Below are 26370 nucleotides of genomic sequence, written 5' to 3'. Positions count from 1 at the left end.
GAAAACAGCAGTAGTCAGCCATAAATAATTTAGTACTTGATGAACAAGTACATCTCGCATATACAGTCAGAAAACATTTAATTAAAGCGGACACATGTAGACCGGGTTTCAAACAGCAGTACTAGCCCAATAATGTAGTCCTTTTATCTGAATGGTAATAAATACAACTGGAAGACAGACCCAAGAGCTTCGGGCCGTTTCAGATCGAGATGCAATTCATACTTTGTAAAAAGAGCACTTACTTTATCTTTGCATATATTAAACTTATGTTCCTCTAACTACAAAATTTCCATGACATTTAGGCAAAACTTAGGTATAGTGCATATTAAGCCCTCAAATATGTATGCATCCATAATTATAGACATAAAGGCAGCAAATATAATCAATATGTATTTAACCAAAGTCATAAAATAATCATTAAATTCTCTGTTTTAAAGTCAGAGGATTAAAACTCCTTTTAAGAATTGCTTTCTCTAAGTAATAAAAATGTAAAATTCAATGGAAAACACAAGAAATTACCTTGATAAAACAAAATTTGTTCATTAAGCCAGTTTATATGTAAATGTTAGTAAAAATAAACCACTTTTTAAAGAAGACCTTGCTTTAAACATAGAGAATTATGTCCTGCTTGTATATTAGTACATTATATATTTTGACCTTGGAAATTTCTTTTCTTTTTCCTTTTTTTGAGATAGGTTTCACTATATTGCTCTGGCTGTCCTGGAGCTCACTATGCAAAAACCAGGCTGCCCTAGAGCTCACAGAGATCTACCTGCCTCTGCTTCCTGAGTGCCGTGATTAACAACATGTACCATTTTGCCCAGCCATGGGAATTTCTTTAAATACTCTTTAGTAACAGCCAACTTAACCATATATTCACCAAATATTTTTAAGTTTCATCTGTCACAAGCCTTGTTGTGATATACTTTATATAAATTTCTGGCTTTGCCCTTATATAAAGTATAGCCCCAGGCTGCCCTGACCCATTGATTATTGGCATACACCACCATGGACAGCTGTTCTTTTCTTGGTTCTGCATTACTTGTGTGTTACTTTAGTGAAATATGTTTACCACCTCTTTTTGTGCGTCATACTATGCTGGATGACAGGATGAAAGATAAAAGGGAGGAGGAGTAACAAAGATGATTTCTGATTTATTGAGAAAAAAAACTACATTATTTGTAAGTAAAAATGAAGGTTAGTATATAATTAGGTACTAATCAGTTTGTGTAGGAACCAAATGTTTGTTAAATATTATTTCCTAGGTACTGTTATTAAAACCAGAAAATGTTAGCAAAATTAAAGATAATTAAGACAACAGGAAAATGAAAATAAAGTTGACTCTGGAAACAGAGCCTTCATCCGCTATGGAGAGTAACATTGCATTATCCATAAAGACAGGGAAATTGGGATGTGCTGGGTAGGAGGACAGGTGTGTGGCAGGAACATGTAAAGTCACCTTCAAAAGTAACAAAGAAGGAATTTGGTGTTTCTCTCTTTTTTCTTTTAACATCGAAGCTGTGTGCATATCTTTGAAGAAAAAGAAGGAAAAGTATAAGGATATGCAGAATATGCTTTGAGTGAAAAATATAATAATGAAGCAGCTAGTCCTAGGTGATTAGTTGGATAAGAGGTCATTGGTTGAAAAGCAATGTTAGCAGTTTTTAGTTGGAAGCTTAAACAGAGGAAAGGAAATAATTTACAAAGTCTTTATGGGACAATTTGCCCAAAAATAAATAATTAAGTAAAAGGATCCGTTGCATGGTATAGAGAGCTTCATTAAAAATGGATGGCAAGCCGGGCAGTGGTGGCACATGCCTTTAATCCCAGTACTCGGGAGGCAGAGGCAGGTGGATCTCTGTGAGTTCAGTGCCAGCCTGGGCTACAGAGTGGGTTCCAGGACAGGCTCCAAAGCTACACAGAGAAACCCTGTCTCAAAAAAACAAAAAAAAACAAACAAAAAAAATGGATGGTAAGATCTAGGACTCTTCAAGTTGTATTACTTTAGAACTGGAATCAAAAAGTCAGATGTGGTAGTGTACACCTGTAATCTCAGAACTATGGAGGTAGAGGTAGGAGGTTCAGGAGTTCAAAGCCAGCCTTGGCTGCACACCAAGTTTGAGACCATCCTGAGCTACATAAAACCCTGTCTCAAAACAAACAAACAAATAATCAAAGAAGAAAACCAGGAAAAAAAATATGGCTATAGTCAAACTTGAATTTTATTTTGTAAAAATATACATAAAGCAAATTTATTGTAGCATTTTTACAAAAAGCACATTGAAAATACATATGTCAACTTGAAATTTAATTGTTATAGTACCCATAATTGGTTGTGTGACATTGGTTTACACTGGTCTATAAAATTCTCAGTTTCTTATGTCTAATATAGACCTTTATGAAAATTACAGTGCTAAATGAGATCTTGTTGGAGAATATTAAGGGAAAAAGGTGTAAGTAATTGTCAGACAATAAACTGATAGTATTAAAATTAAAAGTGGAAAAGGACTCATAAGAAGCCTAACTCTAGTAACAGACTGTAGGAACTCTAGAGTAGTTAGAAATAATCTCTTGCATGTCCAAAAGATGCAGTTGAGTGATAAAAAGTTTCCAGAGTAGGTGTGGTCACATAGGAGCAATGATAGTAAAAGAAACATACTATGAAAGAGTTGATTCCTTTCCTGGAGAAACTTGTATTTATTGAGTAAGTAGTGGACATGGAGTTGTAGAGAGATGTTGAACTTGGACGGTACTCTCTGAAGTTTATTAAAGCAGTAAGACAGAGATGCTGAAATATTTCCCAAAGATGAAAAAAATGAATCCTGCTATGTGGTTAAAACAAAACAAAAAATGTAGTTAGAGAGATGGCTCAACATTTAAGAGCACTTGTTGCTCTTGTGGAAGATCCAGGTTTGAGTCTCAGCACCCATATGGTGGTTCACATCTATAGCGCCCAGTTCCAGGAGATCCAGTGCCATGTTCTAACTTCCATGGGCACTAGGCATGCATATGGTACACATACATTCAGGCAAAACATTCACATCTAAAATAAAATGAACAAATCTTTTTTAAATTTTTAAATAAAAAACAAATGATGAGGGTAGACTGTGGGAGCCCAGAGGTTTCCTAGTGAGATCTGAGCTTGCTTTACCCAGCAGAGCTTCATAGGGAATGATTGGACCATGGGTGTGGTTACCAGGTATTTGGAAAGGTCTGCACTTGGCTTTGCGGTGTGCTTTGATTTAGCAAGGGGGAGGTCTTTTGCCCCACCCCTTGGCATTGTTGTAAAAAACGCTTTTGAAGAGACAGAGGGCCCATTGGGTATTGACCTGGGTCCTCCTGAAGCTATCCTATGTTTTTGTCTGTCTCATATCTGCTATCTTTCTATCTACTAATTCCTTATTCCTCATAGGAACCCTGAAAAAGGTGGGAGCTGGCCTCCCACAGTAGACTTGGTGATAAGAAATATGATGATTTCCTGGTCCCAACATAGTAATGCCACCCATTCTGTCTGGGTGGACAGTTAAAGCTGCCTTACAAGATAAGTTCATTTGCCTGAGAAAGTTTAAAGTAAAACAAAAATGATTTAGAATAAAATAATTTACCAGTAAAGAAAAGGAAAATTAGGAGAGTGAAGCAACACAGTTGTAGAAAATGTAGGATGGCTACATACTTAATCCATAATGCTGAAATTTAGGAAAATATAAAGGTTTATGCCCCACTGAGGGTCTTTGGAGAAAGGATTGTGGAAGCGTTGATATGGGAAGCAGTACAGTATTATAAAACATGGAACATGGGATAAACAATGGATGGGCTACCATGCAGTCTCAGCATTACTATTAGCTAGTTGCATAAGCATACAGTCTTTGTGCCTCAGTCATCTGACCTCCCTTTAAGATCTTATTCTCTCTAACAGTTGCTTCCTCTAGGATTATAGAATGATAAAACAGTATTGTTTAATTCTGCAGTGATGACAAGATTATATTCCTAGACTGTCCAGTATAGTAACAACTAGCAACAGATACCTGTTTTGTACTTGAAACCTAGCGCATGTGACTGAAGAACTGAATTTTGAGCTGTTCAAATTTTTATTAAATAACCACTTGTGTTGCTGGCTATTGTAATCGGACAGCACGGTTCTAGACAAATCGCTCTCTGGTTTTCTTTCCTGTGTCAGCATGTCTTTTATGCCTTTCCAACAGTTGTTATCTTATTATTTTGTCATGTGATTTCTTTTATTAAAAAATCTAGGGAGAGAAAAAAAACATTGACATGTTTCTGTGTTAATTTGCTAAATACCTGTTGTCCTTTTTAAAAAATTGTGGCTGTCTGAATCAGCAACTCCGCTGCTACCAGCAGTGATTAGGCCTTGAGAGCCCAGGCCTGAAGGAAATCTGTTCCATCCTGCTCCGACTCTTTCAGAGCTACAAAGGGAACTTAACTAAATCTCTGTCCCTCTAAAGAACTCAAGATTCAAAGATTAAGGTGGAATTCTGTTCTTCAGAGAGGCTGACTAGCAAGTAATGCACCTCCTCTCCTTGCTTGCCTCCAAAAAGCCCTTGTGCTTTTTTTTTTCACCCTTACTTAAAATCCCTTCTCTGCTTGGCTCCTTCTTACCACTTCCTGTCAGCTAGCTGCTTACTTAGCCTCCTGACCTCGGGTGAATTTTATTTAATCAAACAAATGTAACACAGCTTTGCATCATTAAACAAATGTTCCAGAGCATAAACAAAAGTAACACACCTTAAAATAATATTCTACAACAATGAACTGTTGATTAAAACTTGAAATGACCGCTAATATGACAAAGTTAAAATGTAGTTTTCGTTATTGTTATTTCTTTGTTTCTGAGACAAGGTCTCACTATGTAGCCCTGGCTGAACCAAAACTCACGAGGTAGACCAGGCTGGCCTCAGTCTCACAGTGATCTACTGTTTCTGTCTGTGTATCCCAAGTGCTGGGATTCAGGGATTACACACCTTACCTGGCAGAGTTGAGATGCTTTTGATCAATGAGTTGTTTTATTTTATAGAATGTTCAGTGATTAGTGTTGCTGTGTCTAGGTTACTGATGTGTGGAACACTAAAACTGTTTCTGTGTTTACCCCTGTAATTCTTAGACTATCGTAGAGCTCTCTGAAGAGCGAGATGGCCTTCATTTTCTACTGCATGCCTCTTCGTCTGCACAGTCACCCTGTGGTTCTCCTGGCATGAAGCGAACAGAAAGTCGACAGCACCTCTCAGTGGAACTGGCTGATGCTAAGGCCAAGATCCGAAGACTGAGACAGGAATTGTAAGTCCCTCACTTTCAATATTCATTGAAATTATGTGGTAACAAAGATGACTTTAGCAGTATTTTAACTTTGATAATAGACCAGTTGTCCTCTGTTGTTAACCTAAATCAAATTATTTATTAGTATTTGTCAAAATGAGAAAAAAAATTGCCTATAATCCTAACACTCAAGTATAAGCAGGACAATCCAGCAGTTCATGGTCATCCTCAGATACAAAGTAAGTCTGAGCTTAGCCTGGGCTATATGAAGCCCTGCCTGAATAATAGTAATAATGACAATGTTTTCAAAGACTGAATTGTTGACATATAATATTACAAAAATAACTTTATGTGTATCAACTACATTAAGTCATTGAAGTGCCAGTTCTACTTAATAAAGTATTCAGATTCTATTAGTACTGATAAAATTGTACTTACTAAGTTATTAAAGCTTATTACAGAAAATAGAATAAAATTTTACATATTCATTCTTGGGTGAACCACAGTAAAAGCATGACTAATCTTTGCTGAAGATTTTGTATTTTGTACTTTAAGGAGAATAAAGGATTTGGATTTATGGGTTTTCTCTCTCTTTTTTTTTTTTAATTTGTTTTCCTGGAATTTTAGCTTCAGAATGTAGGTTTTAAATTTAAATACACAAGATAGTAATTACTTTTGTTTATTGATTATTTAAAGTAACTTAGAAAAGTGAATTGGATATGCAAGGTAGAAAAAGCATTAAATAGTCTGTAGGAAAATTTGAAAACAAAAAAAATACAGCTTTCATTTGTGGATGTCTGCATTATTATGTGTCTGTTGAAGTGAACACACCCAGGATATTCTATAAACAGCTGCACCAGGAAAATTAGGGAAGAGATTGCTGTTATTAGTTTGACTGGCAGCTAATGGATAGCCTAAACAGTGAACACTAGTTCTTTCCATATAATTTAGCCCAATCTTCTCTAGTCTTTAGATGAAGCATGCAATTAGAACTGCAGTGATGGCTGTGAATTCATTTACCATGTTGCATTATATTAGAGTTTAATTTTCAAATAGAATTTACTTGGCCTTGGAATATATTAAAAATTCAAACAACCTTAGAAGATTGACAAAAATTGTTTTCATGTGTAATGATTTGAAAATATAAGTGGATGCTTTTAAGTGAGTAAAGATACCAGATGCATGCAGCAAGTATTTTCAGTAACTAGCATTTCACCAAATCCCATCTAATATTTTTGAAAATGTGTTCTTTTATATATTTCTTAAGATGGCATGTACTAAGTCTTTCTTTTGTTTTAATGGGAACAGATAATTCCTGTAGTGGATTAGCAGCAGAAACCTTGATTTAAAAAAAAACAAAAGGTCCAGATTGCTTTATAACTAATGGAAAGTATAAAATAAATAACTAGAATATAATTTGTATTAACTATTAACTGATGCATGCTCATTTATGGGTAATACCAAATAGTATAATTGATTTTGATTTAAAGAGTAAAAGTGTAATTTATGATTAGATGGAATAACTAATTCTTTATAAATTAAACTTTTTATACAATAATTGACATTATTGAAGACTTCCTTCAACAGTTCTTTGAATCACCATTGATTACTTATTTTGGGAGTTTCTTTAATATAATGATTAATTATTTTATTAAAAAAGAAAATACTGTTAGTAAGATATAATTCAGTATCTGACAATTCATCCTTTTAAAGTATACAATTAAATGGGTTTTTAAATTGTGCAATCACCACAATAATTGAATAAAAGTGTCTTTGTCCATCCTCTTTTACCTCAGATCTTAGCAATAGCTAATATGTTGTTTTTCCCTGGGTTTGCCTGTTTTTGACACTCATATCAAGAAAGGGATTATATTATATGTGGCCTTCATGATGTCCTCCAAGTTCATTGGTGTTGTAGCATGTAACTAATGTCTTGTTAATGACAAAGCAGTAACTTCTGATCTGTAAAAAGACAAACTAACAGAAAGTTAGAAATAAGAGGGCCGTCAAGATGGTGCTTGCAGTTAAGTCTTACAACCTAAGTTTGCTCCCTAGAACCTACATGGTGGAAGGAGAGAACTTTGTCACTCAAGTTGTCCTCTGACCTCCACCCACACACCATGACACTTAACCTCCCTCCTTCAGCAAATGCATAAATGGGGGGAAAGATGGGAGCTAATAATTTACAAATAAGAAATTTAAATAGCAGGATGTTAATATTCTTTTAACAGGGCAGTTTGACAGTAGATATCAAGAACCTTAAGGACTATATTTTCCTTTTAGAAATATGTGCAGGCATGTAATACACGATTTTTGTAGTGACTCTTCTAAATAAAACATTATTAATTATATGGAAAGCTGAAACTTAGCAAATTACATTTCTTTTATCAAAGGGAATATCTCTATTATTTAAAATTTTGTGGTTTTTGAACACAGGGAGAAACATGAGGATGTATAAAAGTAAGCTACTTTATACAGTGCCTTTTATTACTAGACAACAGAAGGCAGAAAATAGTTAAATACGGGCTTTCTTTGAGAAGATTAGCTCTGATGGAAAATTATAGAAAAATAAGAGATAAAGCAGTTCAAAAATTAATAAAAATTTGAGATACATTGCTGAGCGTGGTAGTGCATGCCTTTAATTTTAACACTCTAGAGTTAGAGACATGAATTTTTGTGAGGTCAGCCTAGTCTGCATAGTGAGTTCCTGGGTAGCCAGCATTACACAGTGAGACCTGGTGTCAATATATATGTGTACATCTATGTATGTTTATGTATGTGTATAACAATGTGTTAAGCAATATGTATGGCAAATAGTAAGTGTATGGTTTCCTTTAGGCCATTGTAAATGTAGAAAATAGTTTGGAGTTCCTTTATAAGGAACTCCTCATACACAGTATTATATAAAAAAAATCATTCATGCTTAATTGTTGATTATGCAGAGTTGGAGAAAAAGTTATGGTAGGACAGATGAAGAGATAGAGAGAAAGAATGTAATAAACCATAAGGACGTTAGTTATTGCATTGGTCCTTTAACATCATTGGTGGAAGTTTCATAACATCTAGTCATATATTCATAGTGTCTTTTTCTTGCTTTTATTTCCTCCAAGTGTTCTGGTTATGGATAATACTCCATTTAGTTAGGTTTTTGTTCTGCAGCAGCATATTACTGTATATCCCTGGAACTTGCTGCATAGACCTGACTGGCCTCAAATTCATGGAGGTCTGCTGGCCTCTGCCTCCTTAGTGCTGGGATTAGAGGTGGGTGCCATCTTGTCCAGCAATGTTTTACGTACTTTTATTTTATATGTATGAGTGCTTCTCTTCAAACATGTATATGTACAAAATGTGTACCTGGTACCTGCAGGGGCAAGAAGGTGGCAATGGATTCCTTGGAACTATAATTACAGATAGTTCAGAGTCACCAAGTTGGTGCTGGGTACTGAACCCTGGATCCTCTGCAAGCTCAGCAAGTACTCTTAACTGCTGACTCATCTGCAGCCCTCAGTTAGTTAAGAAATAATCACTTACATGTATTAATGTTGTGATGATCACAGATTCTGGAAGTAGTATGCTTATTCTTTAATAAATATCTTTTTGCATTTAAGGGAAGAAAAGACTGAGCAGTTATTGGACTGTAAACAAGAACTTGAACAAATAGAAATGGAATTGAAGAGGCTACAACAAGAGGTGTGTACCTAGTTTTATTATATTGTAGCTGAAATAGTTGGAAATTGATTTGTCTCATTGTAATTTATAACCATGACCTCAATACTTTAAGCCCCAGTTACCTCATATATTTGTATAAAGTCAGATGACTTTTTATTGCCTTTATCAACATGCAGAGCCAAAGTTGGAAATCAAGGTCTTTTGTCCCTACTATTCAAATTTCTCTGAGATTCAAAGTAGCCCTTTTGGACTGGGGCAGTTCTAAGTCCCTCTTTTTTATGTATTTGTCCTTTATCATTGCTTTACCCAAGCACCTCTGTATACTGAATTGAGCTGTTATGGGTCTGTACGTAGTCTCCCATAGTGATTATATTAGGTTATATAAACACCAAAATGTTTTATTTTTATTTATTCTCCCATATATTACATCCCAAACATGGTTTCCCCTCCCTCCACTCCTCCCAGTCCCTCTCCTACACTGTCCCTCTCCCCCAAATCCACTTCTCCTCTGTTCCCCTTCAGAAAACAGCAGTCCTCCCAGGCATATCAACTGAACATGACATAACAGAGTACAATAAGGCTAAGCACATACCCTCACGTCAAGACTGAATGAGACAACTCAGTAGGAAGAAAGGCTCCCAAGAACAGGCAAAGAGTCAGAGAGACCTCCCACTCCCACAGTAGGAGTCCCACATGAATCTCAGGCTACACAACCAAAGCATATATGCAGAGGACCTAGCTCAGACCCATGTCGCCTCGGTGTTTGTTGCATCAGTCTCTGTGAGCCCCCATGAGCCCTGCTTACTTGGTTCTGTGGGCCATGTTCTTGTGGTGTCCTTGACCCCTCTGGCTGCTGCAATCCTTTCCCGCCCTCTTCCATGGGGTTTCCTGAGCTCCACCTAATGTTTGGCTCTGGATCTCTCTGTTTCTACTCCCATCAAATGCTGGATAATGCCTCTCTGATGAAAATTGGGTGAGGCTCCAGTCTATGAGTATAGCAGAATGTCATTAGGAATCATTCCATTGACTTTTTGGGAGGGGGGACAGTCATGTTTGGTTTTATCCTAGGTCTTTGGGCTATCCGGCCTCTGATACCCTCCCATCCAGGCAATGTCAGGCGTGGACTCCCTCTCATAGCATGGGTCTCAGCCTGGACCAGTCATTGGGTGGCCACTCCCATAATTTCTGTGCCACATTACCCCAGCACATCTTGCAGGCAGGACAAATTGTAGGTGGAAGGTTTTGTGGCTGGGCTAATGTCCTAGTCCCTCCATGGAAGCCTTGCCTGGTTACAGAAGATGGTTAATTCAGGCTCCATATCCCCCATTAGCAGGAGTCTTCGCTAGTCACCCTTGTAGATTCCAGGACATTTTTCATTGCACTAGGTTTCCACAATGCCTCCCCAAATGCTCCCCAATTCCAGTTGTCTCTCCCACTATTCTCTTCCTCTACCCTCCCACCTGTGCCCTGTGTCTAATCCTTCCTATTCACACCCACACCTGCCCTCAGTCCACCTGTGAAATCGATTCTATTTCCCCTTGCCAGGGAGATCCCATACGTTCCCCCCTAGAGCCTTCCTTGTTATTTAGCCTCTCTGGATCTATGGATTGTAGCATGGTTATCCTTTACTTTACAGCTACTTTCCACTTATGAGTGAGTACATAACCATGTTTGTCTTTCTGGGTCTGGGTTACTTCACTTGGGATGATTTTTTTCTAGTTCCATCCATTTGCCAGTAAATTTCATGAGGTGTCTTTATTTTTAACAGCTGAGTAATACTCCATTGTGTAAATGTACCACATTTTCTTTATCCATTCTTCATTGAGGGTCATCTAGATTGTTTCCAGCTCTGGCAATTATGAATAAAGCTGCTATGAACATAGTTGAGAGAGTGTCCCTGTAGTATATGCCCAGGAGTGGTATAGTTGGGTCTTGAGGTGAATCAATACCCATATTTCTGAGGAACCACCACACTTACTTCCATAGTGGCAGCATGCTGCAAGATGCAATAACATGAAGTAGGATTTTAGCTGATTATGATAAAGCTAATACCTGGAAGAAGCCAAGGGCCTTCCAGAGGTCAAGCCGAGGCTTAAAGAGCCTTGGTGATATTTGGCTTTTGATTATTAGCCATTTCCTCCTATGAATTTATCATGTGCTATTGTAGCTTTTCCATCATTTATTGGGCACCATTTCCCCTCTACTAATGGAATATTTAGATAGCCTTCTGTGTTGACAGCTATACACAGCCAGAACCCCAGTTCAAGCCTCCCTGTAATTATTATCATTAGCAGCATCCAGCCAGGACCATTCCTGGATAGATGAAAGTATCTTATTAGAGATACTTCTGTACTCTCTAAGAACAGACTTAAGCATCTAGACTGTCTGTTTGAGAAAGCCTGGTGGATGTGCTAATTAAGCTTAACTTTCTCCCCTTCCAAAGTCTTATCTCTAATTTTAGATCTACCTTTAACTATTAACTCAGACCTAAAGAGTTTCTACTTACAGGTAGTACATCAAGCTGAATCAGGCTGCCCAGCCAAGGAGTACACTCCCCCACCCTGCCAGAAAGCAGTAGCAAGATAGCTTGGACAGATATGGGCCAAAGGAAAATAAGGCAGTTTTATTTTCACTCATCACTGATAAACTCCTAACACTTTAACTCACCACTTCTAAGAATATAGTTGAGCGCATAAAATCCCCCTTGCTCAGATATTAACCAAATTTAGCCCTCAGTTGATTCTGTTCCCCATTTTTAGTCACTTCCCTTTTGGGTTGCAGATGATGGCTGGCAATCACTGCTCTTTTGTGTGGATCTTATTGCCCCGCCTTTTGACCCTGAAGGAATTCAAGCCTGGTGACCTTGCTTTAACCAGAGCATTGCTATTGCATGGGTATATAACTGTAAACCTCAGAGACTTGGGAGGACTAGACAGAGAAGAGAATAGAGAATGGAAGAACTAGATGGGTAAGAACTGGAGAGGAACAAACTAGAGGGGGAAGAACTAGATTGAAGGGCTAGAAGAGAGGACCAGAGGAAAAAGATGGAAGATGAGGAAGAGCTAGATGGGGAAGAACAGGAAGAGAAATAAGGAGATGGGAGAGGAGCTGATATGGGAAAGAACTAGATGGATGAGAACCTAGATGGGGCAGAACTAAGATGAGAGAATTAAGATAGAACATAGAGGGGACAATAGATAAATGTAGAGAGAAATTGGGCAAGAAAGGAGCTAGGCTTGAGAGCAGAATAGAAGCTGTGAGGAGAGAGAACTGACTCAGAAGAATAGAGTGTATGGACTAAAGAGTTTCATAAACATAGATTAATTAGAGTATCCCTCAGATTGATTTGCCACTAGTAGCATCTCTGGGTGAAGGCTGTTGAGGAGCTGGACTCCCATAGCTTTCGGTAGCTGTACAAGTTTGCACTCCCCAGCAATGGAGGAGTGTTCCCTTTACTCCACAGCCTCAGCAGCATGAGCTGTCCCTTGTGTTGTTTATCTCAGCCATTCTGACAGGTGTAAGATGGAATCTCAGAGTCCTTTTGATTTGAATTTCCAAATGACTAAGGATGTTGAACATTTGTTTCTCAGCCATTTGAGTTTCTTCTGTTGAGAATTTTCTGCTCTACCATAGTGATTATATTAGGTTATATATAATAAAATGGTTTTTTTTTATTAGCTAGTCTTTTGGGTTTTTTTCCTCTTGAACCATGAGTATTAAGATTTTTTTCTAAGGGATTGTTAGAGAAGAAGGGGATAGAATAGTGTTCATAAGAATAAAAGAGGCTGGTGAATATGGTCAAATTATATGCATGTATTAAAATGTCATAACATGCCTGGCATTGGTGACGCATGCCTTTATTCCCAGGACTTAGGAGGCAGAGGCAGGTGGATCTCTGTGAGTTCGAGGCCACCCTGGTCTGTAGTGCGAATTCCAGGACAGCTAGGGCTGTTACACAAAGAAACCTTGTCTCAAAAAACAAACAAACAAAAACTAAAATGTCATAGTAAAATCCATTATTATAATTAAATTTGTTAATCTTAAAAACTAGTAACAACAAGAGGTTTTATTGTGTTGATGTTGTTTTTAAAGAATTCACTTTTTTTAAGTCACTGTTTTCTTGTGTTTTTCATTTGAGTATCCAAGCCATAAATACCAAGGATTGGAATAAGGCAGCACAGTGATGTCTTTCTCTTTCCGACTTTAGCCTGCTATTTTGAATGTCAAAAACTATATGCAAGATCATAAACTGAGGCCATCCTAGCTGAATGAGCCAGGAAGTGGTATTTTTTATGTGCTCTGGCTCTTATTCCACCTCTTGATAACAGAGGGGGGTGTGTGCGCGCACACTTGATTGTTTTAACTCCAAAGGAGTGGTCCTCTAAAACAAATAAGACTATTAGAGGGAAGAATAATACTATTTTTATTTTTGCAAGTCTCTTTATGCCTGACATAAAAGACTCCTAGTCGGTTATGATATGGGCCACTGAGGTAGTTCAGTGGGAAAGGCCCTGACCGCCAAGCCTGATAAGCTAAGTTCAGTCCCTAGGACGTGTGGGAAGGAGAGAAGTAGCTTCTGCCAGCTGTCCTTTAACCTCTGCATGTACACACGAAATAACTGTAGTTACAAAAACCTGTGAACTATCACAGGCTAGTGGCATCACGAGAGAACAAAAAGAATAAGAGTGAAAAGAAATAATGTCTGTTTGTTATGAAAATAGTTTTGACCTTATACATTTCCTAGGAATGTTTCAGAAGTGCACAGAATTGCTTTGTATTTTTTAGGACTTCTGTTCTAAATGATTGCAGAACTTCTTAAAAAATTGGATTTTAGCTGGGCGGTGGTGGCGCACGCCTTTAATCCCAGCACTCGGGAGGCAGAGCCAGGTGGATCTCTGTGAGTTCGAGGCCAGCCTGGGCTACCAAGTGAGTTCCAGGAAAGGCGCAATGCTACACAGAGAAACCCTGTCTCGAAAGTTAAATGCTAGTTTATTTAGAAGCATTTAAAAAATATCAGCTAAATTTTAGTAAATTACATATGTGGATAAAAATATTTTTCTAAAGTACTAATTTCCTTTAGTTATATCACTTACATTTTTTATGTTTATCACCTTGTATTTTAAAGTTACACTCTTAAAAATTATTAATTTTGTGTGGGTATTTTGCCTGCATGTATGTCTAAGTACCACATGAGTGCAGTGTCCCTAGAGGCCAGAAGGTGACAGATCCTCTGGGACTGGACTTACAGGGTTGTTAACCACTATGTTGGTGATAGGAATTGAACAAGGTTCTCTGGAAGAGCAGGCAGTGTTCTTAACAGCTTTTAGACATCCCTAAAGTTAACTTTTAACCTTAAATTTAATTGTAAATTTTGTGTTAAGTAGAGGTTAACTTAATTTACAATTCCTTTTTCAAAAACATTGCTAATAGAGAGCACTATGTAAAAATTTGTGTATAAACATATATTTAAAACCTCTTATAATTCGTTCAAGGAAAAGGCTCATTTTTAAGGAACAATTATTATTTATAATACACAATACAATTTACTCTTAAATATAAATAATTTATTGCTTTTTGTTAAATTAATGAAGCTGTTTGAACAAAGAATAGTTTAAAGGGGAAAGTTCATATTGAAATCATTATTTATATTTCTATTTAGAACATGAATTTGCTGTCAGATGCTCGATCTGCTCGAATGTACCGAGATGAATTGGATGCACTTCGAGAGAAGGCAGTCCGAGTGGATAAGCTTGAAAGTGAACTCAGCAGATACAAAGAGAGACTTCATGACATTGAATTTTATAAGGCAAGAGTTGAGGTATGCTGCATAGTTATTCGTGCTTTTTTTTTAAGTGTTAAGATTTTCAAAGATTGCATTTTATAAACAAGAGGAATTGAATCTAGAGGTAGCATTAAGTTCTTTGAGTTACTTATTTTAAATAGATGGACAGTTTTTACAAAGGCATCTTCACATAGCATAAGTCTTATTGAATTCTTTGGAGTACTGTCTATCACACACACACACACACACACACACACACACACACACACACCACACACACACACCCTGCACCACCTAGCTTTTATTATTGTAGCCATGGGAAGCTTTTGAAGACCACCTCTTACCATCAAAATAAAATACTTACCTCTATTAATCTCAAACTTGCTCCCAGAAAGAAAGGAAAATATTTTTCTAATTTTTGTTTTATTAGGATATTGAGATCAGTGAAGGCTATGTATATGCAATTGAATTAGGAAAAAACACTTTTTTTTGTCTGACTTTGATAGCCCTTACATCCTTTCCTCATTTCTATTAACATTCTTGCTTACAGTAAACATAGGAGATTTTGTTACATTTCAGTATGAGGATGAGAAAAAAAAAGAATATGTGGAATCAAGAAATAAAAACATGAAGGGGTAGGCCAGGTGGCTCAGTGGATTAAAGACTTACACCTCAGGACCAGAGTTTGATCCCAGGGTCTATATGATGGAAAGTGAGAACCAACCAACCACTGCAAATTATCCTCTGAGCTCCGTGTGGGTGCTGTAGATGCACCCACACACATACAAATAAGACATGTAATTTCAACATGAAAAAATAGAACATTTAGCCTGAATTTTATTAATAAATGAAACTGCAAGATTCTAAGATAAAATTCACAATACATATATACAAGCATATAATATGTACATATATATATATATATATATATATATATATATATATATATATCTGTTGTACATGTGTGCTAATACTAAGGGATCTTCATAGATATTGCAGTCTTAAAGCATGATAGTACACACCTGTAACCCCAGCTCAAGATGCTCAGGTGGAAAGATCACTGAAACTGTTCTGGAATACATAGTGAAATCCTGTCTCAAAACCCAGTAGAACAATGTATTTTCTCTAGACTTTATAAACAACAGACATATTATTTAGCAAGATAAAATTGTGAATACATGTTTCCAAATTGCCAGAGTCCAGCTCCAGCAGGTCAGAGAAACTGGAGAGATGTGGAATTGGTGACTGCACAAACACAGGAGACTTATCTGAGGGAGCAAAACTTAGTTCTTCTCTCTTTATTGTTCTCTTCAACCTTTTATATCACCTCAGACAAAAATCTCTACACAAGAAGGAAATCACCTCACAGTCACAAGTTACATATTTTCCAAAAACAAGTTAAAATCTTTACACAGGAAGAAATCATATTACAAGTTTTTCTTAGAATGTAGTTAAACATTTTCCTTTGTATTACTTCTCTCACCATACCATCTTTACCCCAAAGCAGTGATTCCTTTATTATTGATTCACAGAGTTCTAAGCAAATCAGGTATATTTCCACCAGTTCTTTTGTACTGGTAGACAGCTGTTTGCAGTTTCAATGTTGCAAATTCTTATCCTTATTCTGTTCTACAAAACTTTGCTCAAGTGTTGTAGCTAACCATCTATTTTTCTTTACTTATAATAGGGTCATTTAATTTCCTTTCACAACTTTGTTTTTTCAAGGTGCACACTGAAACTTGTGATTAATTCTGTACGCTACATGACCAAGGAACTCAAGACTTAACTTTGGGTTTAGGGACATTTTGATCATTTTTTTTCCACATGTAGACAGAATTCATGGATCTATAATGCATGAAACTTCCTTGTTCTTTTTCCCATCCTTGGCAAGTCTCACATCTAGCAAAAAGGAAGGTGACTTCCAGCCTTATTTTTATCGTTCTTGTATCTTTTATTGGAGCAATTAGCAGAATAACCTAAACCATTCCCTAATCATCTTTACTAACTGTACTAACCATCTGTATCTTTAAATCATTGATCCAACTAAGCGTCATTGCTTTATAAAAATCATCTTCATTATGACCTGCACATAAATTGCCCAGTGAAGAGTGGGATTTTCCCATGAAACACTCACATGCTATACTTGATACAGTGGGATCCTTTCACATAGTAATCACATCATGCCAAATACAGTAGGATCAGGAGAGCAGCAAGCAGGAGAAGGCACAGCAGAAGCAAGGGGCATTCTGGAGACAAACCCCCTGGAGCTTGGCCTTTCCAGGGTGCACCTGTCATAGCTGTACTCCATAAGCTCCATTGCTGACTGCAGCTGCTCTGACACGGCCACCTCCACCAAATGATATAAAAAGAATTTCCTCAAATTATTGATTTGACATCATGAGAACTGAGAAGTTAGAGATCAGGGTTGGAGATCTTGCCACACATGCACAAGGCTCTATGTTCCAGCTCTCAGACAAGAAATTTTTGAGAAGGTGTGGTGGTACACACCCTTAATTCTGGCACTCGGGAAGCAAAGGCAGGCGAATCTTGTGAGTCTTAGGCTAGCCAGGCTACATAAGTGAGACCCTGTCTCAAGAAAGAAAATGGGAATCTGAAAGATTACAGCAGCTCATGTAGGCTTATAATCCCAACACAAATGAGAGGTAGAGGCAAAAAGGGTCACATGTTCCTAGACAGGCTGCGTTTGTTGGCTATTTAGGAAGACTGTCTCAAAATAATAATAAATTAAGTTGACAGAGTCTTGTTTTATCATTTATGTGAGTTTTGATCTTAGTTTTTTTTATTGTAAAGACCTAAAATGAGTCACTTTCAAGTTATTCCTCAGTAGAGGTAAAATCTTGTCTATTTCAGTCCAAATAAGTGTTAATTCTATAGAGCTTTGTCTCTTAGATGTATGGAGACTAGTTATACTTTATCTCTTAACCCTGTGACTAAGACATTTAATAAATTCCATCAGTTCCTTGTGAAATGACAGTAGTAGTATTCATTCTAAAGGCTTAAGTATTTTGGAATGCATAATATATTTAATTCTGGGGCAGGGCGTTAGAAAGTGGGTGAAGCAAAAAAATAAAAATGAACAGTATACTGCTAGGTAGGTTTACTCGTGCACCGAAGTATTGATAAGAATGGCTTAATGTGTTTATTTGCATTGATGAATTTTTATATTCTATAACTTTAAAAAACAGATATTAGCACATTTCTAAATCATTTCTAAAAGCCTATTTGAAATATTTATAGGAATTAAAAGAAGATAATCAAGTTTTATTAGAAACAAAAACCATGTTGGAAGACCAACTAGAAGGAACACGAGCTCGTTCTGACAAATTACATGAACTAGAAAAAGAGAATTTACAACTAAAGGCTAAATTGCATGATATGGAAATGGTAAGTTTTATGGGATTGATCAGTTTTCCTGGCTCCTGAGGAAGAATTCTATGATTCAGCTAAATTCTCTATAATGACAAAGATGGCTAGAGCCCTTAATAAGGCTTTAAACTTAGACAAGATAGCTACATAACTTCAGATATTCCACCATTAAATAAAATAAATATACAGTAACATTTTCTGTTTAATTATAGATGAATATTCCTTATTAATTTTTGTCTTTCAAAAACATTAAATCTATTTTATAAGCTTGTCTTTTAAAATGAAGAACTTTTATAGCTGTCAGGTAAAATTCAGCCGTGGCCATAATTTTGTTAGATGACTAAAATAATGTACCGAGTATGAAGGAACTTTTTCATTTTGTCCCTAAAGATTATTTTAAAAGGCCACATATCCAAGAATATATAGGCAGTCTTGGGCAAGTGGTTAAGAGGGAGGAGATTTAGGAGTTGAAAGAGGGGGAGTGAAAGCAGTCCAAATATGTATAAAATTCTCAAAGAACTAAGTTTTAAAGATCATTTAGAAAGGATGTCAAGTACCTGATCAATAATGATCAGTGGTGATTATAACTAAGTATTGCCTTCAATGTGAAAAATTTAAGGAACTAAAAACATATTCAGCTTAAAATGTGTAAAAATTAATGAAGAATGGATGGAAATTACACTGTTAGGTTTCTTTCTCTACTCTGTGTAATTGAATAGGAACGAGATATGGATAGAAAGAAGATTGAAGAATTAATGGAAGAAAATATGACTTTGGAAATGGCACAGAAACAAAGTATGGATGAGTCATTACATCTTGGCTGGGAACTAGAACAAATATCCAGAACTAGTGAACTTGCTGAAGGTAGTCTCAATTTTGTTGCATTAAGTACATTAATAAATGAAGTTTTATTTATATTTCTGGATATGTTGTTGCAATTCTTTATTTCCCTAGCTAAAGATCATACAAGACTACCAGTTGTCTCCAAAAACTCTGTCTCACAAAGTAACATCTTGTTTTTACTCTTTTAGGTCTGGTTTTTACTTTTCTACAGCTTAAAACTCGATTTTATTTGTTCTGGGAGAAGGGGCTTTTTAAAAACCTGAATCTCCTACCCTTTTCTGTTTAAAATTGTATCAAATAATTCTATGATAGCTTTATTTGGTATGTATATTAAATTATTATACAGTAGGCAATGTTTAGCTTTTTTAAAGTATATAGTTGTGCAGTCTTGATTGGTCTAAAGCAAAACCTGAGTTTTGTGAATTCATTAACAGGGTTAGATGTTAGCGAGGCAGTATTTTAAGTTACTATCACAAGAGCTGGAACACTAATATATTGGTTTCTTTTGAGAACTGTAGTCATCCAGTAAGTAAAACAAAGAAATTATTTTATCTGGTCAGTATGTTCTTTGAATGCAGACGAACACATATAGGAATTCAAAACTCTAGTAAGAAGATTTTAAAGGTGAATCTAAAAACCCAGAAGAAAGTTAAGGATCTTCACGGCTATGGCTGTTTTCCTAATAAATGTAAATAAGTAAATTAAAAACCATTTCAAGATCATACCTGCCAGCTGATTTATTGCTGGAGATAATGAAAGACTACTAGATAAATTAGTAACTTGTTGCTGGATGTGGTGGCATATACCTTTTTCCCAGGACTACCTAGGTAGAGGCAGGCAGATTTCTGAATTTGGTCTACATAGTCAGACCCTGTCTTAAAAAAAAACAGAAAACAAATTCGTACTTGTGCCTCTTTTTTTTCCTAGACCCTTTATTAAAAATTAAATTTATTATAGTTGTTTGCATTGGGTATGTTAATGCTATTAACACATTTAGTTAATTATAGCCAGATAAATTTATTAAAATTTGATTAGTTCCATAATTCATAAATGACACCGTATTAGATTATTTACCTGGAGTTCTTGAACAAATATTTATTAAATATTTACCAAATGTAACACACTATATTAAGGGTTGAAGACATATTTATCAGGTAGATAAAAACTCTGAAAGAATTTCTAGTCTAGTGCTTATAAATAATTACTTATACAGATAAATGCTTCATCCTATGTATTACCTATTAAGTTTTTCTGATTTTATACTTGAAAACCTAATAATAAACTTCTAGTGTCCTGTGTACTGGCTACATAATAAGCAGTAAACTCATACAAATGTTTTACTTAAAGTATTTGTAACTTTTATTGTAGTTCTGTAAATTGAGTTATAAGAAAGCAGCTCAGACATAAGATTTCTGCTATTAAAAAGCCTGTATATGTGTGCTTACCTACATGTAGAGGACAGAGGACAATCTTGAATGCCATTCTTAAAAATGACAGTACATAAAAAACGTTGAGTGCATTAATTAATCATCATAGAGATGAAAAGCCCACAGTCTGTCTGCACTCCCTACTGTTAAACTGGCTATTTATAAACACGGTAGATGGGCACTTACATCACTCTGCTGCTGTGACAGACCATCTGATGGAACAGCTGAAGGACAGAGTTGTTTGCACTCAGACTTTAAAAGGGTACAGTCCATCCTGCAAAGAAATCACAATGCAGGAGCATGAGATAGACAGTGACATTGTATACACAGTCTGGAAGGAAAGGGAGAATAACCCTGGTGCTCAGCTCCATTTCTCCTCTTCCCTTTTGATTCAACCTGTGACCCCAGCCAATAAGATGGTACCACTCACATTCTTCCTCACCCTTAACTACACCCAGAACTGTATCTCCTTGGTGATTCCAAATATAACCAAAATGAAAATTAGTCATTACACTGATGTTGGCAGGTTTTGGAGAAGAGGAACTTAATGCACACTCTTTATTGCAGTATAAATTGGTATAGCTAATGTGGAAAACAGGTTTCCAAAAAAAAAATGTGTGATCCAGCAATCCCACTCCTGGGAGCATGCATAGCCAAAATTCAGAAAGTTTGTGAAAGATATCTACACTTTCATGTTCATTCCAACAGTATTCCAACAGTATTCACAGTCACCCATGTTACTGAATTAATGTGTCTATCAATAGATGGATAAAGAAAATGTGAGATACATATACACACAGATATGTGCTATCCAATATTGCAGAATATATGTACTATAAGTATTGTTAAACTGTTAAAAAGTAATAGTATCACTTGATAGAACATGGATGAACTTGAAGGATATATGTTACATGTAATGAACCATGTGAAAAGATAAATACTACATGATCTTGTGGAATCTTTAAAAGTCTGGTTGTTAATGGAGGCTAATAAATTAGCTGTTAGACAAAGGACACAAGATTTCAAATAGGATTAAGTTCATGAAGTCGTACATCAGTGGTTATAGTTAATAACAATCATTTGTATGCTTGAGTGTTGCTAATAGAGTAAAATTTAATGTTTTTAACCACAAAAAATATTTAAACTAATATATATCTTTCATAATCTCATTTAGCTATTCCACAGGTGTGTATGTATGTGTTAGAACATCATATATTCTCTAAATGTAAATTTTACTTGTCAGTTAAAAATAAGTATGTCTGTATTAACATGAAAACAAAATAAATTATGTGAAAATATACATTTAATATTAACATAAATAAGCCAGGTGGTGGTGCTCATACCTTTAATCCCAACAATTGGGAGGCAGAGGCTGGTGAATTTCTGAGTTCAAGTCCAGCCTGGTCTACAGAATATGTCATAGGACAACCAGGGATACAACTTTTTAAGACAAACTGTGTCTTGAAAAACAAAAACAAAATAATAAGAAGAAGAAGTAATAAGTAACTTTCATAATTCTCAAATTTTTATATTCTTCAGTGATAATGGAAAATCATAAAACTTAGCTGTTTTCTAGATCAAATCGTTATATATAATTTGAATATACCATGGATACTGCCATTGGAAAGTTTTTATTATACCAAATGAGCTTATTTTGTTCTTGTTAAAATATCTAATCTAGGTTGAATTGACAGTGGTGCTGTATTCAAGAATGATGGGCCTGGAGAGAGGGCTCAGAGGTTAAAAGCACTGGCTGCTCTTCCAGAGGTCCTGAATTCAATTCCCAGCACCCACATGGTGGCTCACAACCATCTATAATGGGATCTGGTGCCCTCTTATGGCATGCAGGCATATAAACAGGCAGAGCACTAATACATACATAAATTAAAATTTTTTAAAAATCTATTTATAAAGATGCTTTATCATGACAAATAGAGCAGATGGTGATGGTCTTTGCTCCTAAGCTGAGCATTAACATCTTTATTTAGAATGTGAGCAGTATGTATTATATGATCTTCAAACCGTTTGTAAGGATTCTTCTTTAGCTGCCTTTTAATATTTGAAGTTGCTCCAAAAATTTATAATATGCCTTATATTTCTTATTTGAGTCAAGGTGATCTTGTAAGATTGCAGAGCAATAGCTGTAATTCATAGAATAACCCAAGATTCATTGACATGCCATTACCAAGTAATTTCTCATGGAATTAGAATTCTATAGTCTCTTTAGGCTAAATTGTGTATGTTAGAAGCTCAAGACTTTGTTTGTTTCATTTAGTTTAATAGTGTCTATCTTAGATAATTTAATTTTTTATAAAGTTAAAGATCAAGTGTCATGATACATTAAAAATAGGTATTCTTAATATTAAAAAGTAAAAATAGTTTTACCAGTGACGTAGTTTTCATTATTACAGCACCACAGAAATCCTTGGGCCATGAAGTAAATGAGTTGACATCCAGTAAGTTATTAAAGTTGGAGATGGAAAACCAAAGTTTGACAAAAACTGTAGAAGAGCTTCGGAGTACTATGGACTCTGCAGAAGGCAGCACTTCCAAAATCCTAAAAATTGAAAAAGAAAACCAGAGACTGAATAAAAAGGTAAATTAAAATATAATCTTTATTGTAATGTTAAATGTTAGTATATAAATGTTAATATGTTATATAAATGTTAATAGTATATAAATGTTAGTATACTTATTTTTTATTTGTAATGTATTCTTAATATTGTTTAAGCTCTTCTCACATGTTCTTAAATGAAATGAATGAACCAAACTCTCTGACTATCATTCAGACTCAGTAATAGTGACATGGGCTGGGCATACACCTCAGTGGTAGAGCAGTTGCCTGGTATATGGAGGTTTCCTTGGTTCAATTTCCAGCATTTCTGTCTGAGCCTGCCGACAGTCAGCTGGGCAGCTGGGTAGAGGCACGCAGATTGAAGAGACAATGAAGAAGACAGAAGAGTTGAGAGGTCTGCCGGTCAGTGCCAGACAGCCCTAAGTGTATTTCACAGCCAGCTGTACAGTTTTGAAGGACAGAGGTAGAACAATGCACAGCACAGGCATTCAACCATTGTCTATCCTGCCTTGTGTCAAGGAGCAGGCAGTTTCATTTTCTATCTTGATGTACCTCTGGCTGGCATCAGCAGCCTGTGTCTAGCTAGATAGTGTGTTCCTTCCTGTGGGCTAATCAGGACTTTCTCACAGCCCTTCAAGAAGGCTCTGCCGGCTAATCAGGACTTTCTCACAGCCCTGGAGCACAGAAGCTTAAATTATTGACTCAGAATAGACTTCAGATTCAAACTGGGAAACTGAGTCAGTTGTGGGCTCCCACAATTCCTCCTTTTTTATTTATTTTAAGACTCCACTGAGTCGCTCAGGTGACTGTGCCTGTCTTAGGGCGTTCCTTACCACACTCCAGTCTTACCAGTCATAGGAGCATGAATTCCATCACTCACGTCCTGTCTTAGGTTGAAAGGAGGAAAAGAAAACTTACCCATCTTTAGCTACCAGCCTCTGGTGTCAAGTCAGAGGAATGTGCGGAGTTTCACTCCATGGAGTTCTGAGCCCAATCTCCATAACATATTCAAAATCAGTTTGAAAATTATAAGCAAACAGATTATGCCTACTAAGACACGTGCTCCAATAACTGTAACAACTGCTTAAGAGTGAAGTAAATGATAACCATGAAGGGATAGCCCTTTTGAATTGTTCTAGAATATCTTCAGCTGTTTTAACTGCATCAAAATTCGATTTAGCCTTTTTCATGTCTATAATCTCTTGATGTAATTTAGACCAATCTAAGGATTCATTAGAATCATACCAAATTCCTTTAAGATGTGCCTTAACTCTTTCCCATCCAATAGCACTTTCATTATACACAGAAGATGTAACACAAATCTATTCATAATTAGCATGACATTTCAAATGTACTCTAGTTTTCAGGCTTGGAGCTCATCTCCCAGAAATTGTACCACACCATACAAAGCATTCAATTTATGTTCCATTTTCAGATCTATATCTTCTTAAGTCTCTAATGTCATAGAAACATTCATAGACAATTGATTAACAAACCCTGCTGTCTGGAAGGATTGACACAAAGGCATTGAAGCAACAGTAATGGTAGCAAGCATAGTAACAAGGGCTGCAGTTCCTTCTATAACTAATCCAGCAACATGCTTCTGTCTGCTTAAAGCTTTCTTCATTTCTTCAATCACTTGTAACTTTTTATCATCAAATCATGGATCACTCATATATACTGGCAATATTACAAAAGAAGGTTGTTTTAACACTACTATTACATGAGTATGGTTATCCATTTGAGAAATACAATTGGTTAAAATACAATTAAGACTTGATACATTAAACAGAATCATTCATAAAAATACTTGCTTCACAAATTAAAAGAACATAGCGCATTTTTTTTATATAACTTCATTTTATGTGCATTGGTGTTGGATCCTCTGGAACTGGAGTTACAGACAGTTATGAGCTGCCATGTGGGTGCTGGGAATTGAACCCCAGTCCTCTGGATGAGCATCCAGTGCTCTAAACTGCTGAGCCATGTTCCAGCCCCAAACATAGTGCATTTTTAACACAAGCTAAAACAGTACTTTTCAAAGGACAAACAGGTTTCAAGTGACTGGAATTTTTTTGCCACTGTTCCCATGGCAGCAGCAAGTTTCCAAACATAAATTTGTAGAGATCCAGTACTCAAATACCAAATTCCAACTGACAGTCCTTAGTCCCAAGATTCTGCTATAATCGTCCTGATTTCTGTACCAATCGGGAATATACTGCTGTGTTCACATGATGTTATACTTTAAAGGAACAGTGCCAGTATATCATCTCCATAGCAAAGTTTTGTTAGACTCTCTCAGTACTTTTGTGTATGGAGGAAATCATTGAGGGGGGTGAAATATTACTTATCCAATCACCTTGAGGAAGCAATAACTTTGTAAAAGCATACAGGAATCCCTTTACCATATCCAATATAAGAAAAATGGTAAGCAATCTGGAACTCTTGGGTGGAAGGTTGATCTAAAAGCCTGGTATCATTTACTGCAACCACAATTTCTTTTCCTTTCTGAGTTGCAGGATGTAAAATTGGTGGATCAGGAACATAGGCCCAATCTGGCATCTCTGGATGGTCATCAGCAACATCAAAATCAACATCTCCCTGCTCCATACACTGCACTAGTCATTCAGGCAACCAATGAGTTTCATTTTCATCCTGTGAGAGGACACAAACCTACCCTCATCCCCATATTAAACAGGGTCGGGGCCCTTACATAAACCAGTACAAGGATCTTTCCATGTAACTTTAGCAAATTTTGTGGTGGTGCCTTCATGCCAAAATTGATCAGCTGCAGATTTTCCAGCAGCATCCACATTTAAAAAATTTAAAACAAGCCGGGCGGTGATGGCGCACGCCTTTAGTCCCAGCACTTGGGAGGCAGAGGCAGGCGGATCTCTGTGAGTTCGAGGCCAGCCTGGTCTCCAAAGCGAGTTCCAGGAAAGGCGCAAAACTACACAGAGAAACCGTGTCTCGAAAAACAAAAAACAAACAAAAAAAAAAAATTTAAAACAAGATTTAAAGTGGTGACTGGGGGTATAACTCCTCCTCCTTTTTTATTTATTTATTTTTCGTTTTGAAGTTGCATTTTTAGATTGCCATAGGCTCACTCAAAAATACTTGTCCTTGAGGATTATAAGGAATACCTTTTTTTATGTTCAATTTGCCATTGAGAGCAAAATTGATTTAAAAAAGTTTATTAATACATCCAGATCCATTAAAACTGATAGTTTTAATAACTTTTGGTATCCCCATATAGGAGAAACATTTCAGGCAATGAACAATTATATGCTTAGTATCCTCACCAGTTTGAGCAGTAGCCATTGAAAATCCTGAATAAGTATCAATTGTCACATGCACATATTTCAATTTTCCAAAATCTATAGTATGAGTGACATCCATTTGCCATAAATGATTGA

General features: G+C 36.2%; 1 protein-coding gene across 10 annotated transcripts in view; it reads left to right on the top strand.

Moving 5' to 3' along the window:
• Ccdc88a (coiled-coil domain containing 88A) overlaps positions 1–26370 on the top strand; it is a 176272-nt gene that overhangs the window by 73360 nt on the left and 76542 nt on the right. For all 10 annotated transcript variants that reach the window (XR_009381759.1, XR_009381758.1, XM_059275204.1 and 7 more), the window contains 6 exons: positions 5120–5292; positions 8880–8961; positions 14600–14758; positions 17981–18127; positions 18829–18973; positions 22791–22975. Coding sequence is in view for 8 of the 10 variants with exons in the window: in XM_059275204.1 (XP_059131187.1) it covers positions 5120–5292; positions 8880–8961; positions 14600–14758; positions 17981–18127; positions 18829–18973; positions 22791–22975 (891 nt within the window). In the remaining 2 variants the exon portion in view is untranslated. The remainder of the gene's footprint in view (positions 1–5119; positions 5293–8879; positions 8962–14599; positions 14759–17980; positions 18128–18828; positions 18974–22790; positions 22976–26370) is intronic.

This window comes from Peromyscus eremicus, chromosome 10, assembly GCF_949786415.1.
Source record: "Peromyscus eremicus chromosome 10, PerEre_H2_v1, whole genome shotgun sequence".
In the NCBI taxonomy this organism is placed as follows: Eukaryota; Metazoa; Chordata; class Mammalia; order Rodentia; family Cricetidae; genus Peromyscus; species Peromyscus eremicus.
The sequence above is the reverse complement of the archived record's forward strand: the minus strand, read 5'-3'. Positions and strand labels throughout refer to the sequence as shown.